The sequence below is a fragment of the Nerophis lumbriciformis genome, linkage group LG15 (assembly GCF_033978685.3).
Source record: "Nerophis lumbriciformis linkage group LG15, RoL_Nlum_v2.1, whole genome shotgun sequence".
In the NCBI taxonomy this organism is placed as follows: domain Eukaryota; kingdom Metazoa; phylum Chordata; class Actinopteri; order Syngnathiformes; family Syngnathidae; genus Nerophis; species Nerophis lumbriciformis.
This window is the reverse complement of record NC_084562.2, coordinates 34,513,021-34,530,844: the sequence shown is the minus strand read 5'-3', so window position 1 is coordinate 34,530,844 and position 17,824 is coordinate 34,513,021. Positions and strand designations below refer to the sequence as shown.

The 17,824-nt window shown below is 41.3% G+C and overlaps 1 protein-coding gene across 2 annotated transcripts in view; it reads right to left on the bottom strand.

Moving 5' to 3' along the window:
• Positions 1-244: 244 nt before the first annotated feature.
• Positions 245-17,824, bottom strand: part of LOC133616073 (uncharacterized) — a 71,201-nt gene continuing 53,621 nt past the window's right edge. For both annotated transcript variants that reach the window (XM_061975130.2, XM_061975131.2), the window contains exon 9: positions 245-1,261. In XM_061975130.2, the coding sequence (XP_061831114.1) occupies positions 657-1,261 (605 nt within the window). In that variant the 3' untranslated portion in view covers positions 245-656. The remainder of the gene's footprint in view (positions 1,262-17,824) is intronic.

The following is a 17,824-nucleotide window of genomic DNA, read 5'->3' as shown; positions in this document are numbered from 1 at the left end:
GTGCAGAACTCTGCTGCTCGTCTGCTAACACAGACCCGCAGACGTGAGCACATCACCCCTATTTTAGCGTCCCTTCACTGGCTCCCTGTGCGTTACCGAATACATTTTAAACTCCTTTTATTTGTTTTTAAATGTCTAAACAACCTCGCGCCAACCTATCTCTCCGACCTCCTTCAGCCTTACTGCCCCACCCGATCCTTAAGATCAGCCGATCAGCTGCTGTTGACGGTCCCTGACACAAGGCTGAAGCTTAGAGGTGACAGAGCTTTCGCCGTTGCTGCTCCCAAGCTCTGGAACGACCTACCCCTGAGTGTTAGACAAGCCTCCTCTCTTCCTGTTTTTAAATCTCTCTTAAAAACATACTTTTATTCCATGGCTTTTAACACTGAGTGATATCCATCCTGCAATGGCGCCCCATAATACACCTGCTGTGATCCTGTTTTTATGTTTTTATGTTTTTATTAATTCTATTTTAATTATTTATTTTTTATCGTGTTCTGTTTGTGTTGTGTTGTGTTTGCTCGGTACTCGTTTTATCTTTTAACCTGCTCATTGTACAGCGCTTTGGCTACCCCTGTGGTAAATTTTAAATGTGCTCTATAAATAAAGTTGATTTGATTTGATTTAATGAACGCCAGATGTGGTTGACATGCAGGCTACAATGTGTTTATCTCAACAGTTTGGGCCACAGAGCAGAGTTCCTCCTCCTGTATGATCATCAGCTCTTCTACAGTCTGCTGCTCTTGGACCACAATGCATTGCTCTACACCTTCTGATATTACCACCTTTACCAGCTTCTGTCCTGCTCCTGAATGCAAGCTGTCTGATGTGAGGAGCAGGGGATCGTAGCTGTGTGTAGTCACATGGTCCTTGTGAACATACACTGTGTGCTGGGTGTCACTTGAAGCCTCTCCATCTTGCCCCTCGGCTGTTGAAATCTCAAATCTTCTCACTACATTCTCTGCGTCATTTTCATTCTTCTTTCCCCGTCCTTTTCTCTGCATCGGTTCATCTCCTTGAGGGACTGAGTTTTTCTTGGGTCTGCCTTTGACTGGCTTTGGATGAGTAAAACTTACCGCTGTTAATTCTTTCCGAGCTGGTTCTGTCGCCTCCTGTGTTTTCCAGTGTGACTGATGCTGCGCTTGGTGCCTCAATAAACTTTGTCTTAGAGAGAAGGAGGCACCGCAGTGACAGCTGTGTGGCTTCTCTGCCAAGTGAGAAGATTTGATGTGTCTTCTCAGTTTGGTGGCCATTGTGTAGCCTAGTCCGAAAAACAGACAAAAAGACAATGACAAAAAGATTTAGTAGAATAAAAAAGACTTGGTGAGAACTATACAGTGGAACCTCGTTTTTACGAACATCTCATTTAACAAACTTTTCAGTTTACAACCAGACCAAATAAAAATATGCTTTGGTGTACAAAGCTTGTTTCGTGTACGGACGTTTCATCCACCAATTGTGTGCCTCGCAGCCCAACCATTTTGTGTCTGGGAGCATTGCCATTGTGGGCGGCCTAAACGGTCGCCGGTGCTCATTCAGTCAGCACTGGGTTGCTTTTATGGTGCGTTGCCTTGGTACTGGGAAGTCAGAATTTCCAGTTCCTAGCGGCTGCTAGACTTTTGACAAGAACAAGAAAGTTTGATCATATTACGCCTATACTGGCTCACCTGCACTGGCTTCCTGTGCACTTAAGAAGTGACTTTAAGGTTTTACTACTTACGTATAAAATACTACACGGTCTAGCTCCGTCCTATCTTGTCGATTGCATTGTACCATATGTCCCGGCAAGAAATCTGCGTTCAAAGAACTCCGGCTTATTAGTGATTCCCAGAGCCCAAAAAAAGTCTGCGGGCTATAGAGCGTTTTCTATTCGGGCTCCAGTACTATGGAATGCCCTCCCGGTAACAATTAGAGATGCTACCTCAGTAGAAGCATTTAAGTCCCATCTTAAAACTCATTTGTATACTCTAGCCTTTAAATAGCCCCCCTGTTAGACCAGTTGATCTGCCGTTTCTTTTCTTTTCTCCTCTGCTCCCCTTTTCCTTGGGGGGGGGGGGGGGGGACATCTCTACGCTGCTGACCCGTCTCCGCTCGGGATGGTGTCCTGCTGGCCCCACTATGGACTGGACTCTTACTATTATGTTGGATCCACTATGGACTGGACTCTCACAATATTATGTCAGACCCACTCGACATCCATTGCTTTCGGTCTCCCCTAGAGGGGGGGGGGGTTACCCACATATGCGGTCCTCTCCAAGGTTTCTCATAGTCATTCACATCGACGTCCCACTGGGGTGAGTTTTTCCTTGCCCGTATGTGGGCTTTGTACCGAGGATGTCGTTGTGGCTTGTGCAGCCCTTTGAGACACTTGTGATTTAGGGCTATATAAATAAAGATTGATTGATTGATTGATAGTTGGAAATTTCAGCTGGAAGGCTCCAACAATAATAGAAACTTCTGTATTATCCGTTATTATCACTTCTGACTATTACTGTAGCACTAAATCAGCCATATAGAATGTATTGTTGGACATTTATATATGGCTATGTTACGGTCGTGTAAATTACTTTTGTCATGTGTTTTTTATGTTCTACTTAGCTAGCAATAGCATGTGTGTTTCCTCTTCATTCACCGTGTTTGTAGGTTGCAGAAGGAGTAGGGGTGTAGCGATTGATCGATATATTGATTTATAGTCCTAAATTTCAAGTACAAACCCCGTTTCCATATGAGTTGGAAAATTGTGTTAGATGTAAATATAAACGGAATACAATGATTTGCAAAATACTTTTCAACCCATATTCAATTGAATGCACTACAAAGACAAGATATTTGATGTTCAAACTCATAAACTTTTTTTGCAAATAATAATTAAGTTAGAATTTCATGGCTGCAACACGTGCCAAAGTAGTTGGGTAAGGGCATGTTCACCACTGTGATTCATCACCTTTTCTTTTAACAATACTCAATAAACGATTGGGAACTGAGGAAACTAATTGTTGAAGCTTTGAAAGTGGAATTCTTTCCCATTCTTGTTTTATGTAGAGCTTCAGTCGTTCAACAGTCCGGGGTTTCCGCTGTCGTATTTTACGCTTCATAATGTGCCACACATTTTCGATGGGAGACAGGTCTGGACTGCAGGCGGGCCAGGAAAGTACCCGCACTCTTTTTTAACGAAGCCACGCTGTTGTAACACGTGCTGAATGTGGCTTGGCATTGCCTTGCTGAAATAAGCAGGGGCGTCTATGAAAAAGACGGCGCTTAGATGGCAGCATATGTTGTTCCAAAACCTGTATGTACCTTTCAGCATTAATGGTGCCTTCACAGATGTGTAAGTTACCCATGTCTTGGGCACTAATCACCCCCATACCATCACAGATGCTGGCCTTTGAACTTTGCGTCGATAACAGTCTGGATGGTTCGCTTCCCCTTTGGTCCGGATGACACGATGTCGAATATTTTCAAAAACAATTTGAAATGTGGACTCGTCACACCACAGAACACTTTTCGACTTTGCATGAGTCCATCTTAGATGATCTCGGGCCCAGAGAAGCCGGCGGCGTTTCTGGATGTTGTTGATAAATGGCTTTCGCTTTGCATAGTAGAGCTTTAACTTGCACTTACAGATGTAGCGACAAACTGTATTTAGTGACAGTGGTTTTCTGAAGTGTTCCTGAGCCCATGTGGTGATATCCTTTAGAGATTGATGTCGGTTTTTGATACAGTGCCGTCTGAGGGATCGAAGGTCACGGTCATTCAATGTTGGTTTCTGGCCATGCCGCTTCCGTGGAGTGATTTCTCCAGATTCTCTGAACCTTTTGATGATATTATGGACCGTAGATGTTGAAATCCCTAAATTTCTCGCAATTGCACTTTGAGAAACGTTGTTCTCAAACTGTTTGACTATTTCCTCACGCAGTTGTGGACAAAGGGGTGTACCTCGCCCCATCCTTTCTTGTGAAAGACTGAGCTTTTTTTGGGAAGCTGTTTTTATACCCAATCATGGCACCCACCTGTTCCCAATTAGCCTGCACACCTGTGGGATGTTCCAAATAAGTGTTTGATGAGCATTCCTCAACTTTATCAGTATTTATTGCCACCGTTCCCAACTTCTTTGTCACGTGTTGCAGGCATCAAATTCTAAAGTTAATGATTATTTGCAAAAAAAAAATGTTTATCAGTTTGAACATCAAATATGTTGTCTTTGTAGCATATTCACCTGAATATGGGTTGAAAATGATTTGCAAATCATTGTATTCCGTTTATATTTACATCTAACACAATTTCCCAACTCATATGGAAACAGGGTTTGTATATCAATCTGTGCTCAGCAAGTTTGCCTTCTGGAAGATAGGTATCGATCCAAGATCGTTTCAAAAAGGAAACGATCGATTTTATCAATTTAATGATAAGAACATTAAACGTTAAGTCATCAAAACAAAAATGCCCTACGGTGGTCGCGAAAGGTCATTGCAAATGCCACAAGACAATATCATAAATTACAACACAAAAACTTTCCGCTACAGCACGGTTGCAAAAAGCCACGACAAATAAAATGACACAACACAACTTTAAGCTACAAAAGATGGGACTGACACAATGAAAGTGACAGCGGAGCAAGTTACGGCGACGCACCAACTTCCGGAAAACAAAGAGAAGTAATTTCTTGAGAAACAAATAAACAAAATAAATGGATGAAGGAAGCTATGGAAACCAACACCATCAACAGGGATGAGGTGGCATACATGCCTCCGCATACCTGGGACGCTGTCCTTCATCGGCGACGCCAGGGGGGAGAACAGATACTCTATGGCCGGGTCAGGGAACTAAATCTATTTTTAAAATGATGATTACTGTACTTTTATTGAAAATTGCTCAAATATTGAAAATGACAGCAGAAAACGTTTCCTCTTGTTGATTCAACCTAAAATGTTGGTTGCACTTTATTCAAATTAGATGTGAATGCATTGGCCATTAATTGTTGTTTACTTGCTTTTTTTATCCATCATTTATTTATATCTAACTCCCCTATACAAGAAATAACAGAAATATAGGAAACCTGCAGTGTCCAGTATCCAGTAGTTTATTTTTTTGCTAAAAAAAATACTGAATCGATATATCAAATCAAATCGTTGTTAAAATGAATCTTCACACCACTAAGAAGGTGTTCATATTTTCAATAAGTTGTTTATATTTATATATAATATATACAGGTAAAAGCCAGTAAATTAGAATATTTTGAAAAACTTGATTTATTTCAGTAATTGCATTCAAAAGGTGTAACTTGTACATTATATTTATTCATTGCACACAGACTGATGCATTCAAATGTTTATTTCATTTAATGTTGATGATTTGAAGTGGCAACAAATGAAAATCCAAAATTCCGTGTGTCACAAAATTAGAATATTACTTAAGGCTAATACAAAAAAGGGATTTTTAGAAATGTTGGCCAACTGAAAAGTATGAAAATGAAAAATATGAGCATGTACAATACTCAATACTTGGTTGGAGCTCCTTTTGCCTCAATTACTGCGTTAATGCGGCGTGGCATGGAGTCGATGAGTTTCTGGCACTGCTCAGGTGTTATGAGAGCCCAGGTTGCTCTGATAGTGGCCTTCAACTCTTCTGCGTTTTTGGGTCTGGCATTCTGCATCTTCCTTTTCACAATACCCCACAGATTTTCTATGGGGCTAAGGTCAGGGGAGTTGGCGGGCCAATTTAGAACAGAAATACCATGGTCCGTAAACCAAGCACGGGTAGATTTTGCGCTGTGTGCAGGCGCCAAGTCCTGTTGGAACTTGAAATCTCCATCTCCATAGAGCAGGTCAGCAGCAGGAAGCATGAAGTGCTCTAAACTTGCTGGTAGACGGCTGCGTTGACCCTGGATCTCAGGAAACAGAGTGGACCGACACCAGCAGATGACATGGCACCCCAAACCATCACTGATGGTGGAAACTTTACACTAGACTTCAGGCAACGTAGATCCTGTGCCTCTCCTGTCTTCCTCCAGACTCTGGGACCTCGATTTCCAAAGGAAATGCAAAATTTGCTTTCGTCAGAAAACATGACAGGACGGTCCACTCTGTTTCCTGAGATCCAGGGTCAACGCAGCCGTCTACCAGCAAGTTTTAGAGCACTTCATGCTTCCTGCTGCTGACCTGCTCTATGGAGATGGAGATTTCAAGTTCCAACAGGACTTGGCGCCTGCACACAGCGCAAAATCTACCCGTGCCTGGTTTACGGACCATGCTATTTCTGTTCTAAATTGGCCTGCCAACTCCCCTGACCTTAGCCCCATAGAAAATCTGTGGGGTATTGTGAAAAGGAAGATGCAGAATGCCAGACCCAAAAACGCAGAAGAGTTGAAGGCCACTATCAGAGCAACCTGGGCTCTCATAACACCTGAGCAGTGCCAGAAACTCATCGACTCCATGCCACGCCGCATTAACGCAGTAATTGAGGCAAAAGGAGCTCCAACCAAGTATTGAGTATTGTACATGCTCATATTTTTCATTTTCATACTTTTCAGCTGGCCAACATTTCTAAAAATCCCTTTTTTGTATTAGCCTTAAGTAATATTCTAATTTTGTGACACACGGAATTTTGGATTTTCATTTGTTGCCACTTCAAATCATCAAAATTAAATGAAATAAACATTTGAATGCATCAGTCTGTGTGCAATGAAATAAATCAAGTTTTTCAAAATATTCTAATTTACTGGCTTTTACCTGTATATAGTGCAATAATAGCTTTTGCGGATGTGGCCATCTTGATTTCGAACCTCCTAACTGGAATGTTCTTAACTGTGACGTCAACCCATGCTCTGACTTTCAACGTATACATTTTTTAATTTTTTTTTAGCATTTTTACAGCCTTTTTTCTTTAGTTTTGCGAGCTCAATATGAGTCCAAAGAAAGCAATGAACAAGCGGCGTGTCATTTGAAACATTCAGGAAGTACCCACAGTGTTGTCGACACTGCCCCACCACCTCCCTTACGCAGCACGCAAAGAAGATTGACCAAAAAGGTAAAGTGGATTTTATTTTTCATTTCTAATCATTGTAGCGACCCGGCTGTTAAAGTTAATGGAGGCGTGCAATCTCAAACTGTGTGTGTGTGCGTCTATGTAGGCAGGGCTAGCTGTTTTGGCTTTGTTATTAAATACAACCTTGATCCACCCTCCTTCTTGTTATGTTTGTTTGATATACAGTACTATTTAGAGCTTTATATTATGTTCAAACTGTACAAACTTTTACTAAAATATGGACTTTTTTTGAGGCTGGAATTCATTATTCATGTTTACATTGTTTCTTACGGACAAAGTTGCTTCAATATATGAACTTTTCTGTTTATTAACCATATTTCAAGAACCAATTAAGTTCGTATGATGAGGTTCGTCTGTACTTAATGTATACCTCATTTCTGTGCCACTGAAATAATAGTAACTATAAATTAAAAATAAATATTAATGTACTAGCTTGTCAGTCTGGTTACTACCGTTTACATTGGCATTAGAGATGCGCGGTTTGCGGACACAACCGCGGAGTCCGCGGATTATCCGCGGATCGGGCGGATGAAATTAAAAAAAAAAAGATTTTATCCGCGCGCGGGTCGGGTCGGGTGGATTAATTAGATATATATATTTTTTTTTTTTTATTATTTTTTTTTTTGCGGGTGGCAGTTAAACCAATTGGGAAATATATATACATAGTTAAATGTTGTTAGCCACATACGAAAAACGAGCAGGCACCTGCAGCATATGCCACAACAGAAGAAAAAAAAAGAAAAGAGATGGACACTTTTACGGAGCGGAGAAGGGACGCCTCGCCGGGGTCCGGGACCGAGGCCCCTTCCCCCGAGAGGGCCCCACCGGGAGCCGTAGCTGAGGCGATCCGCGAGAAGGGCCCGACGCACGTCCAGGGTCACTACCGCGCCCACCGCACCAACACCCCGCCTCGTCCGCCTTCGCCGCGGCCGGCGTCACGCGCAGCAGGTAAGCAGCTTACCTGCCCGCCACCCCCGTGGCCGGGGGCTCGCAACAGGGGTCACTCCGCGCGCTCCGCCCGCGCAGCTTACCTGCCCGCCACCCCTGTTGCCGGGGGCGCGTAACAGGGGTCACTCCGCGCGCAGTGCGCTCACGAAAGGGGTGGGGCTCACCCTGGTTGATATAGAGAGCAGGACGGTGGCCATGGAAGTCGGAACCCGCTAAGGAGTGTGTAACAACCCACCTGCCGAATCAACTAGCCCTGAAAATGGATGGCGCTGGAGCGTCGGGCCCATATACCCGTCCGTCGCCGGCAGCGAGACGCGCTTGGAGGTGCGCTTAGCGCGGCTCCCATATGATTGCGCACTGGTGTGCGTCTGGGTCGTGACAGCGTGGCACGCGAAAGTCTGTGCTGCGTTGGATCAGTCTCCTTTCTTTAACAGGCAAAAGCTTTATAACCTCAGTGAGGTTATAAAGCGTGCGCACCAAACACGAAGCAAGGCCATGGTGCAGGAGAAGAAAGGACTTCTTTCATTTAAGGTTTGTGATAAACCATCAAACTCATTCGTTAAAAGGACTCTATAGTAATATAAAGCGAATTTTTCTGGACATTATCATGCAAGAAAAGTTTATTTTTGGGACCGCGATCACCGCGTAATGATTTTTAAAGGTTGCATGACAAACATTTAACTGTCCCATGTGATCAGCCAGTGCGATTGGAAATCCATGCTCAATTATTGCCTCCGTAAATAAAACTTCGGCATTTATCACATCCAAAGAATCTGTTTGGGCGACGAAAAACGTTGAAAGTTTTCCACTTGTATCGCTAGCAACGGCATTAGACTTGTGTTTTTTTGTCCCAACGTGGTCTTTTACATCCCTAATTCCTCCATGTCCGATCGAAAAATCTTGTCTGCACAAGGTGCAATTCGCGTAGTTTTCCCCCTTTTTTTTTTTTTTAATTAATGAAAAACCCGGAATAGGTTGATGAAAACCGTACGAATTACGGGAAAACCGGAGTAGTTGGCAGGCTCACTAATGCCTTGCATCATCTATATTAGATCGGGCGGATGGCGGGCGGGTGCAGTTCTGATCAAACGTTACATCGGGTGGATGGCGGATGGTTGACGACTTTCTGACGCGGTTGCGGATGAAATAAATTGCCTATCCGCGCATCTCTAATTGGCATCTATGGTAATGAGTTTCGGCACATGTCCCGAATACTAACAGCTTAGCAGCACATTACGGTTGGAGCCATCCATCCATCTATTTTCTACCGCTTGTCCCTTTCGGGGTCGCGGGGGTGCTGCAGCCTATCTCAGCTGCATTCGGGCGGTAGGCACAACTGGTAAATTAGTATCAGGCCCATACAAGCATGAGGATTTTTTTCGTTGTCGTTATGATTTAGAGTTTATGGCTTTGGTGCATAGAGAGTTTGAATGCCAGCCAATAGTAGTTTTTGTTTTTTCTCTATTTATTTCACCCTAATGATTATATATAATCCATGGGGATATTTGTATTGTTTTGTTAATAGTGTCATATTGTTGCATTAATAGTGTATTTATTAGGGCCCGCAATGGCCCATTGCAAAAGGACTCCCACAGGGAGTCCTTTTGCAATGGGACATAAGGACCTATTGTTATTCATTCGTTTTATTCTTTATTCTTTATTATTCTTCCGCCGCCTCTTTGAGCACTAATTTGACCCACTTAACATGCTTCAAAACTCACCATATTTGACCCACCCATCAGGACCTGCGAAAATTGTCTTTTAATAAAAAAACTGAACCGCAAAAATCAAAATTGCGCTCTAGCGCCCCCTAGGAAAAAAAAAACTAGACTGCCTGTAACTCCCACTAGGAAGGTCGGAAAGACATGAAACAAAAACCTCTATGTAGGTCTGACTCAGACCTAACTTTCATAATGGTACATTCTCGGGCTAAAATCTACAGGAAGTTGGCAATTCCCCCTTCAAGACAAAAAAGTACTAAAAACAGTCACTTTTGCCTCTTTGAGCTGTAATTTGACCCCCTTAACATGCTTCAAAACTCACCAAACTGAACACACACATCAGGACTGGCTAAAACTGTGATCTAATGAAAAAACCTAACCCCAAATCTAAAAATTGTGCTCTACAGCAATTTTTTTATAAAACGCACAAAAAACTGCTCCTCCGATGAAAAATCTTACAAAACTGCCTGTAACTCCCACTGGGAAGGTCGGAGAGAGATGAAACAAAAACCTCTATGTAGGTCTCACTTAGACCTACATTTCATAAACTGACAACCCCCAGCTAAAATATACAGGAAGTTTGCTATTCCCCCTTCAACACAACATTTTTGTAAAAACCCGTCCCCTTTCTTCAAACATTATCTCCTCTGAGCGCATTTGTTGTTTCGGCTTCAAACTAACACAGGAGAGAGATTGAACCCTTCTGATTAAAAGTTGGTGAAAGAGTTGTGATACCTGCTCCGGTTTTGATTTTATGACCCTTCAAAGACCCGCTGCACTGATGCTCCTGCGGTGCTGTTTTTTTAAGATGGCTGCTCAAAAGCAGGAAGAACCAACGTGCCCACACAATGCAGACAAGGTAGGTACACTAGACAAAAGTCTTGGGACACTTCAGACTACAAGTAGACAAAAGTATTGGGACACTTAGGACTAGCACCTGCCAAATACGCGGGCCCGTCCAACGCTGCTTGCAGCTTTAATTCTTTATTATTCTTCCGCCGCCTCTTTGAGCACTAATTTGACCCACTTAACATGCTTCAAAACTCACCATATTTGACCCACCCATCAGGACCTGCGAAAATTGTCTTTTAATAAAAAAACTGAACCGCAAAAATCAAAATTGCGCTCTAGCGCCCCCTAGAAAAAAAACAAACTACACTGCCTGTAACTCCCACTAGGAAGGTCGGAAATACATGAAACAAAAACCTCTATGTAGGTCTGACTCAGACCTAACTTTCATAATGGTACATTCTCGGGCTAAAATCTACAGGAAGTTGGCAATTCCCCCTTCAAGACAAAAAAGTACTAAAAACAGTCACTTTTGCCTCTTTGAGCTGTAATTTGACCCCCTTAACATGCTTCAAAACTCACCAAACTGAACACACACATCAGGACTGGCTATAACTGTGATCTAATGAAAAAACCTAACCCCAAATCTAAAAATTGTGCTCTACAGCAATTTTTTTATAAAACGCACAAAAAACTGCTCCTCCGATGAAAAAGCTTACAAAACTGCCTGTAACTCCCACTGGGAAGGTCGGAGAGAGATGAAACAAAAACCTCTATGTAGGTCTCACTTAGACCTACATTTCATAAATTGACAACCCCCAGCAAAAATATACAGGAAGTTTGCTATTCCCCCTTCAACACAACATTTTTGTAAAAACCCATCCCCTTTCTTCAAACATTATCTCCTCTGAGCGCGTTTGTTGTTTCGGCTTCAAACTAACACAGGAGAGAGATTGAACCCTTCTGATTAAAAGTTGGTGAAAGAGTTGTGATACCTGCTCCGGTTTTGATTTTATGACCCTTCAAAGACCCGCTGCACTGATGCTCCTGCGGTGCTGTTTTTTTAAGATGGCTGCTCAAAAGCAGGAAGCACCAACGTGCCCACACAATGCAGACAAGGTAGGTACACTAGACAAAAGTCTTGGGACACTTCAGACTACAAGTAGACAAAAGTATTGGGACACTTAGGACTAGCACCTGCCAAATACGCGGGCCCGTCCAAAGCTGCTTGCAGCTTTAATTGTTTTTGTTTCCCTTAAATATGTGCCCTGTGTTTTATTCTGGCAACAATCTTGATCAATAAATTAAAAGGCAAAATAATTTCATGTTAGTATGGGCGCTTTTTTTTACTTGCTATCAGATCAATACCAATGTTTTCAATATCAGCTGACCGTAACAATTACTATTTAAACAAGGTATTAAACAAACGTCATATTCAAAGTTTAGCAATTATTTGTCACTTTGGCAAAGATGCATGATACCAACTGATGACGCATTTACAACACTTATTGTGTTTGGTTGTTGTTAATTAAATACTTGGCCGGGCTTAGCTAATGCTTTGTTTTTCTTTGTTGTCTCTTATCTTGAATGCAGACAGGGATTTTTTTCTTTCAAAGGCATTTGAATGCAAATTAATTATCCCCTTGTGCTCTTCTTCTGCTTTAACTCTGCTTTTCCCTATGTCTGTTTTAGTCAATATGGAAGCTGAAACAGTGTGTTCTAAGTTAAGTGCAGCATTTCAGGTAAGCAAAGCAACCATCATCAGCAGGGATCTGTAGTAACCAACCCGGAAAAACAGCCAACTCGAGCAAATGCTTGAGGGTGATATTGTGCAAGTAACATCTTGTAAAAAGGCACAAAGAGATTTTCATTTTAAACTTTATTGCTGACCTGAACACGGCAACAGCAGCCCTGAGGTACAACACTGCTGGTGCTTTCACCGCAGTGATCGATCCCCGCGCACAAGCATGAAGCTATAACCCTAACATTAATGAATCAAATTAACGAAAACCTATTTGACATAATAACGGCTAACAAATTACTTTATAAAAATAAGCAACACAATATGTTGTTACTTACAGCAAAACCTAATCTGGGTACTCTGGGACGGCGTGGCGAAGTTGGTAGAGTGGCCGTGCCAGCAATCGGAGGGTTGCTGGTTACTGGGGTTCAATCCCCACCTTCTACCACCCTAGTCACGTCCGTTGTGTCCTTGGGCAAGACACTTCACCCCTTGCTCCTGATGGCTGCTGGTTAGCGCCTTGCATGGCAGCTCCCGCCATCAGTGTGTGAATGTGTGTGTGAATGGGTGAATGTGGAAATACTGTCAAAGCGCTTTGAGTACGTACCTTGAAGGTAGAAAAGCGCTATACAAGTATAACCCATTTATCATTTATTTACTCTTAACACTGGTTATTTAGCCATAAAACACTGAGGCAACTTTAAGCACTTTGCTCGTTTTGTTTGAGATACCGGCATATACAGGTAAAAGCCAGTAAATTAGAATATTTTGAAAAACTTGATTTATTTCAGTAATTGCATTCAAAAGGTGTAACTTGTACATTATATTTATTCATTGCACACAGACTGATGCATTCAAATGTTTATTTCATTTAATTTTGATGATTTGAAGTGGCAACAAATGAAAATCCAAAATTCCGTGTGTCACAAAATTAGAATATTACTTAAGGCTAATACAAAAAAGGGATTTTTAGAAATGTTGGCCAACTGAAAAGTATGAAAATGAAAAATATGAGCATGTACAATACTCAATACTTGGTTGGAGCTCCTTTTGCCTCAATTACTGCGTTAATGCGGCGTGGCATGGAGTCGATGAGTTTCTGGCACTGCTCAGGTGTTATGAGAGCCCAGGTTGCTCTGATAGTGGCCTTCAACTCTTCTGCGTTTTTGGGTCTGGCATTCTGCATCTTCCTTTTCACAATACCCCACAGATTTTCTATGGGGCTAAGGTCAGGGGAGTTGGCGGGTCAATTTAGAACAGAAATACCATGGTCCGTAAACCAGGCACGGGTAGATTTTGCGCTGTGTGCAGGCGCCAAGTCCTGTTGGAACTTGAAATCTCCATCTCCATAGAGCAGGTCAGCAGCAGGAAGCATGAAGTGCTCTAAAACTTGCTGGTAGACGGCTGCGTTGACCCTGGATCTCAGGAAACAGAGTGGACCGACACCAGCAGATGACATGGCACCCCAAACCATCACTGATGGTGGAAACTTTACACTAGACTTCAGGCAACGTGGATCCTGTGCCTCTCCTGTCTTCCTCCAGACTCTGGGACCTCGATTTCCAAAGGAAATGCAAAATTTGCATGGTTGGGTGATGGTTTGGGAAACTTGGCGCCTGCACACAGCGCAAAATCTACCCGTGCCTGGTTTACGGACCATGGTATTTCTGTTCTAAATTGGCCCGCCAACTCCCCTGACCTTAGCCCCATAGAAAATCTGTGGGGTATTGTGAAAAGGAAGATGCAGAATGCCAGACCCAAAAACGCAGAAGAGTTGAAGGCCACTATCAGAGCAACCTGGGCTCTCATAACACCTGAGCAGTGCCAGAAACTCATCGACTCCATGCCACGCCGCATTAACGCAGTAACTGAGGCAAAAGGAGCTCCAACCAAGTATTGAGTATTGTACATGCTCATATTTTTCATTTTCATACTTTTCAGTTGGCCAACATTTCTAAAAATCCCTTTTTTGTATTAGCCTTAAGTAATATTCTAATTTTGTGACACACGGAATTTTGGATTTTCATTTGTTGCCACTTCAAATCATCAAAATTAAATGAAATAAACATTTGAATGCATCAGTCTGTGTGCAATGAATAAATATAATGTACAAGTTACACCTTTTGAATGCAATTACTGAAATAAATCAAGTTTTTCAAAATATTCTAATTTACTGGCTTTTACCTGTATGGTATATCGCCATTCGGCCAGAAAATACCGGAATATCAGTTTTGGTCTATATCGTCCAGGACTACTTGGGGATAACCTTGAATAGGGCTGGACAAATAATCTAATTTAGATTTTTATGGCTTTTCACAGCCATGAAAATACAATAATTAAAAAAAAAGATTAATGGGCCGCGCGTGAAACGAATGAAGAGCGAATGAGTGAAAAAAACACCATGTCTACGAGAAGTTTGGGATCTTACCATGGTTGCTACTTTTTATTTGACACAGCGCTAGTATGACTAATCAATAATCACTAAACTTACCAAAAAAAATAAGGCATATGACTTCGACGATAACGTAAATGCTGACGGAATCATAGAATTGGCCAATAAAACGGAGATAACTGAATTACTTTTCAGGTTGACCTATGACGTCACACCAGGATTTTCGGATCCTTACAACTTGTTTTAACTGATGTCCGCTGTAATATTGGCACAGATTACAAATATTACGTGTCTAATGGCAATGCTGATGTTAAATAGCAGACAGCATGAAGAAATGATCTTGGATTCTGCTACAAACCAGACGCTACTACCAAGAATGTTGTTTTTGTGCATGTTATTTGTGTTCTGCATTGCTCCTGGTTTTGCAGCTATAATTGTCACAATTAGTTGTGGATTTTAATTATTTCTTACTTTTGAATGCATTAATTAGTTATTATTTTATTAATAATGTTGAAGTATTTAAATTACTAGATTGTTCAAAGTGTATGTCAAAAAAATCTGTAAAGATAACATTGTTTTTTTATTAACAAAAATGTTTCTCATTTTTTTAGTACTGATCTGGGCACTGTTTCAAAAGTACCAATTTGGTATTAGTATCGGTTAAAATGTAAGTGATACCCAAACAACTACAGTAAACCTTTGTATATCGCTGTTAACTGGTTCTGGGCCTGACCGTGGGAAATTCATTTCTGCAAAGAAGGAATTAATAATTATGCATTTTAGATTTGTATTGCTATATTTTTGAGAGCACTGTAGACATGAAATAACATAGACATAGTTACTTTTACACTTGTTTAATCCACGTGACAATCATTGGTACTTTAACTATAGTAGACATAATAATTGAACATAGTACATATGCTGTACTGACATTAGTAGCCGTGGGCTCATCTAGCGGCCTATCGTACTGTAGTATTGATATTTTTAGTTTACGTAGCCATGTTTATGTTTGAAAATGCTTAATTTGGGGGAAAATTACATAGAATATGCATTGAAAAAATCCATGATAGAATGACGCCCCAAACTTTGAAGCACAATGTTGCAAAGGGTGACTGAGTACCGTGCCAGTTCAATGTCGGCATCTTGCCAATCTTTTTAATCAGGTACGCTTGCATTTTCTAGCTCACAAAATCATTCTGCATGTCTGACCTTGCCAACTACCGATATGTTTATGTCAGTTTGGATCATTGTCTGCCTAAGAGTATACTACTACTTACTGACCTATGTAGCTTATTTGACAATGTATTCATTTGTAATGCTTGAATTATTCTGTCATCTCACTATATCTCTGCTGGGTTTTTTTTTATTAAACCTTACGTACATTTAAAATAATCCAGCCTAAATGATCAATATTTACTCTAATCAGACATCTGTCCATACAAACAGGTTTTTTGAATGATTACACGGTTTCAATGTTTACGCAGACAGCCTGCTCATCATCTGTTTTTAACTTTCCATCTGCAGCTCACTGAGTGAGATAAACAAGGATGGCTGGAGGGGAATTCACCAGCATGGGAAATGTAAAAGTTAAATTGGATTGAGTTGATGGTATATAAATGCTATACAGACACAATCATTTGTGTGTTACTATTACAGAATGTTGTCTGTCTATCTGTGTTGGTCCTGTGAATAGATAGCGACTTGTCCAGGATGTACCCCGCCTTCCGCCCGAATGCAGCTGAGATAGGCTCCAGCACTCCCCGCGACCCCGAAAAGGACAAACGGTAGAAAATGGATGGATGGATGGATATTACAGTGGAACCCGTTTAAATCGATCCCAATCATGTCCACACGTCTGAGTCGACTAACTCACCAAGGCCTGCCTGGTCCACGGTGTTCTCTTATTAATAAAAAGTGCTGCCTTAAAGGGGTCATATTATGATTTTTCTAACATAAAATAACATAATATGTAAAGGTGGTTCTTTGGTCAAACTTTTGCATAAATTATGTTTTACAGATCATCTTCAAACCGCATTCTGACCGTCTCTTTAGGATGCACCGTTTTGTGGTGGTCTTATTTACGTGCCTCCACATCAACTCGTTTAGTTGGTTGGTTATAATTTATTTCAAACATCTATACAGTATCAATATGATACATCACATATTTTACATATTTTCATTTTTTCTTTACAAAGGAGTCGGAAGATGCAAGGCTTATCGGAGCCCTTTTCCAATTAATAGCAATTACTAACAGTAACAGTTTATCATAATTCTTCTTCCTTGTACTTTGTGAACACTTGTTGTTTGACCAACCTCCTACACTGGATCATATTTGTACATTAATTGATTTATTAGGGCCCGCAATGGCCCATTGCAAAAGGACTCCCACAGGGAGTCCTTATGCAATGGGACATAAGGACCTATTGTTTTTCTAAGGTTTTATTATTATTCTTTATTCTTCCGCCGCCACAACAAACTGTAATTTGACCCACTTAACATGCTTCAAAACTCACCATATTTGACCCACACATCAGGACCTGCGAAAATTACCTTTTTTTTAAAAAACCGAACCCCACAACTCAAAATTGCGCTCTAGCGCCCCCTAGGAAAAAAAAAAACTAGACTGCCTATATCTCCCACTAGGAAGATCGGAGAGACATGAAACAAAAACCTGTATGTAGGTTTGACTTAGACCTAGTTTTCATAATTGTATATCCTCGGGCAAAAATCAACAGGAAGTTGGCAATTCCCCCTTCAAGACAAAAAAGTACTAAAAACAGTCACTTTTGCCTCTTTGAGCTGTAATTGGACCCTCTTAACACGCTTCAAAACTCACCGAACTCAACGCACACATCAGGACTGGCAAAAATTGCGATCTAATAAAGAAACCTAACCCCAAATTTGAAAATTGCCCTCTACAGCAATTTTTGAATAAAACTGATAAAAAACTGCTCCTCGGAAGAAAAAAATTACAAAACTGCCTGTAACTCCCACTGGGAAGGTCGGAGAGACATGAAACAAAAACCTCTCCGTAGGTCTCACTTAGACATACATTTCATAAATTGACAACCCCCAGCAAAAATCAACAGGAACTTTGCTATTCCCCCTTCAAAACACAATTTTTGTAAAAACCCGTCACCTTTCTTCAAAATCTATCTCCTCTGAGCGCGTTTGTCGTTTCGCCTTCAA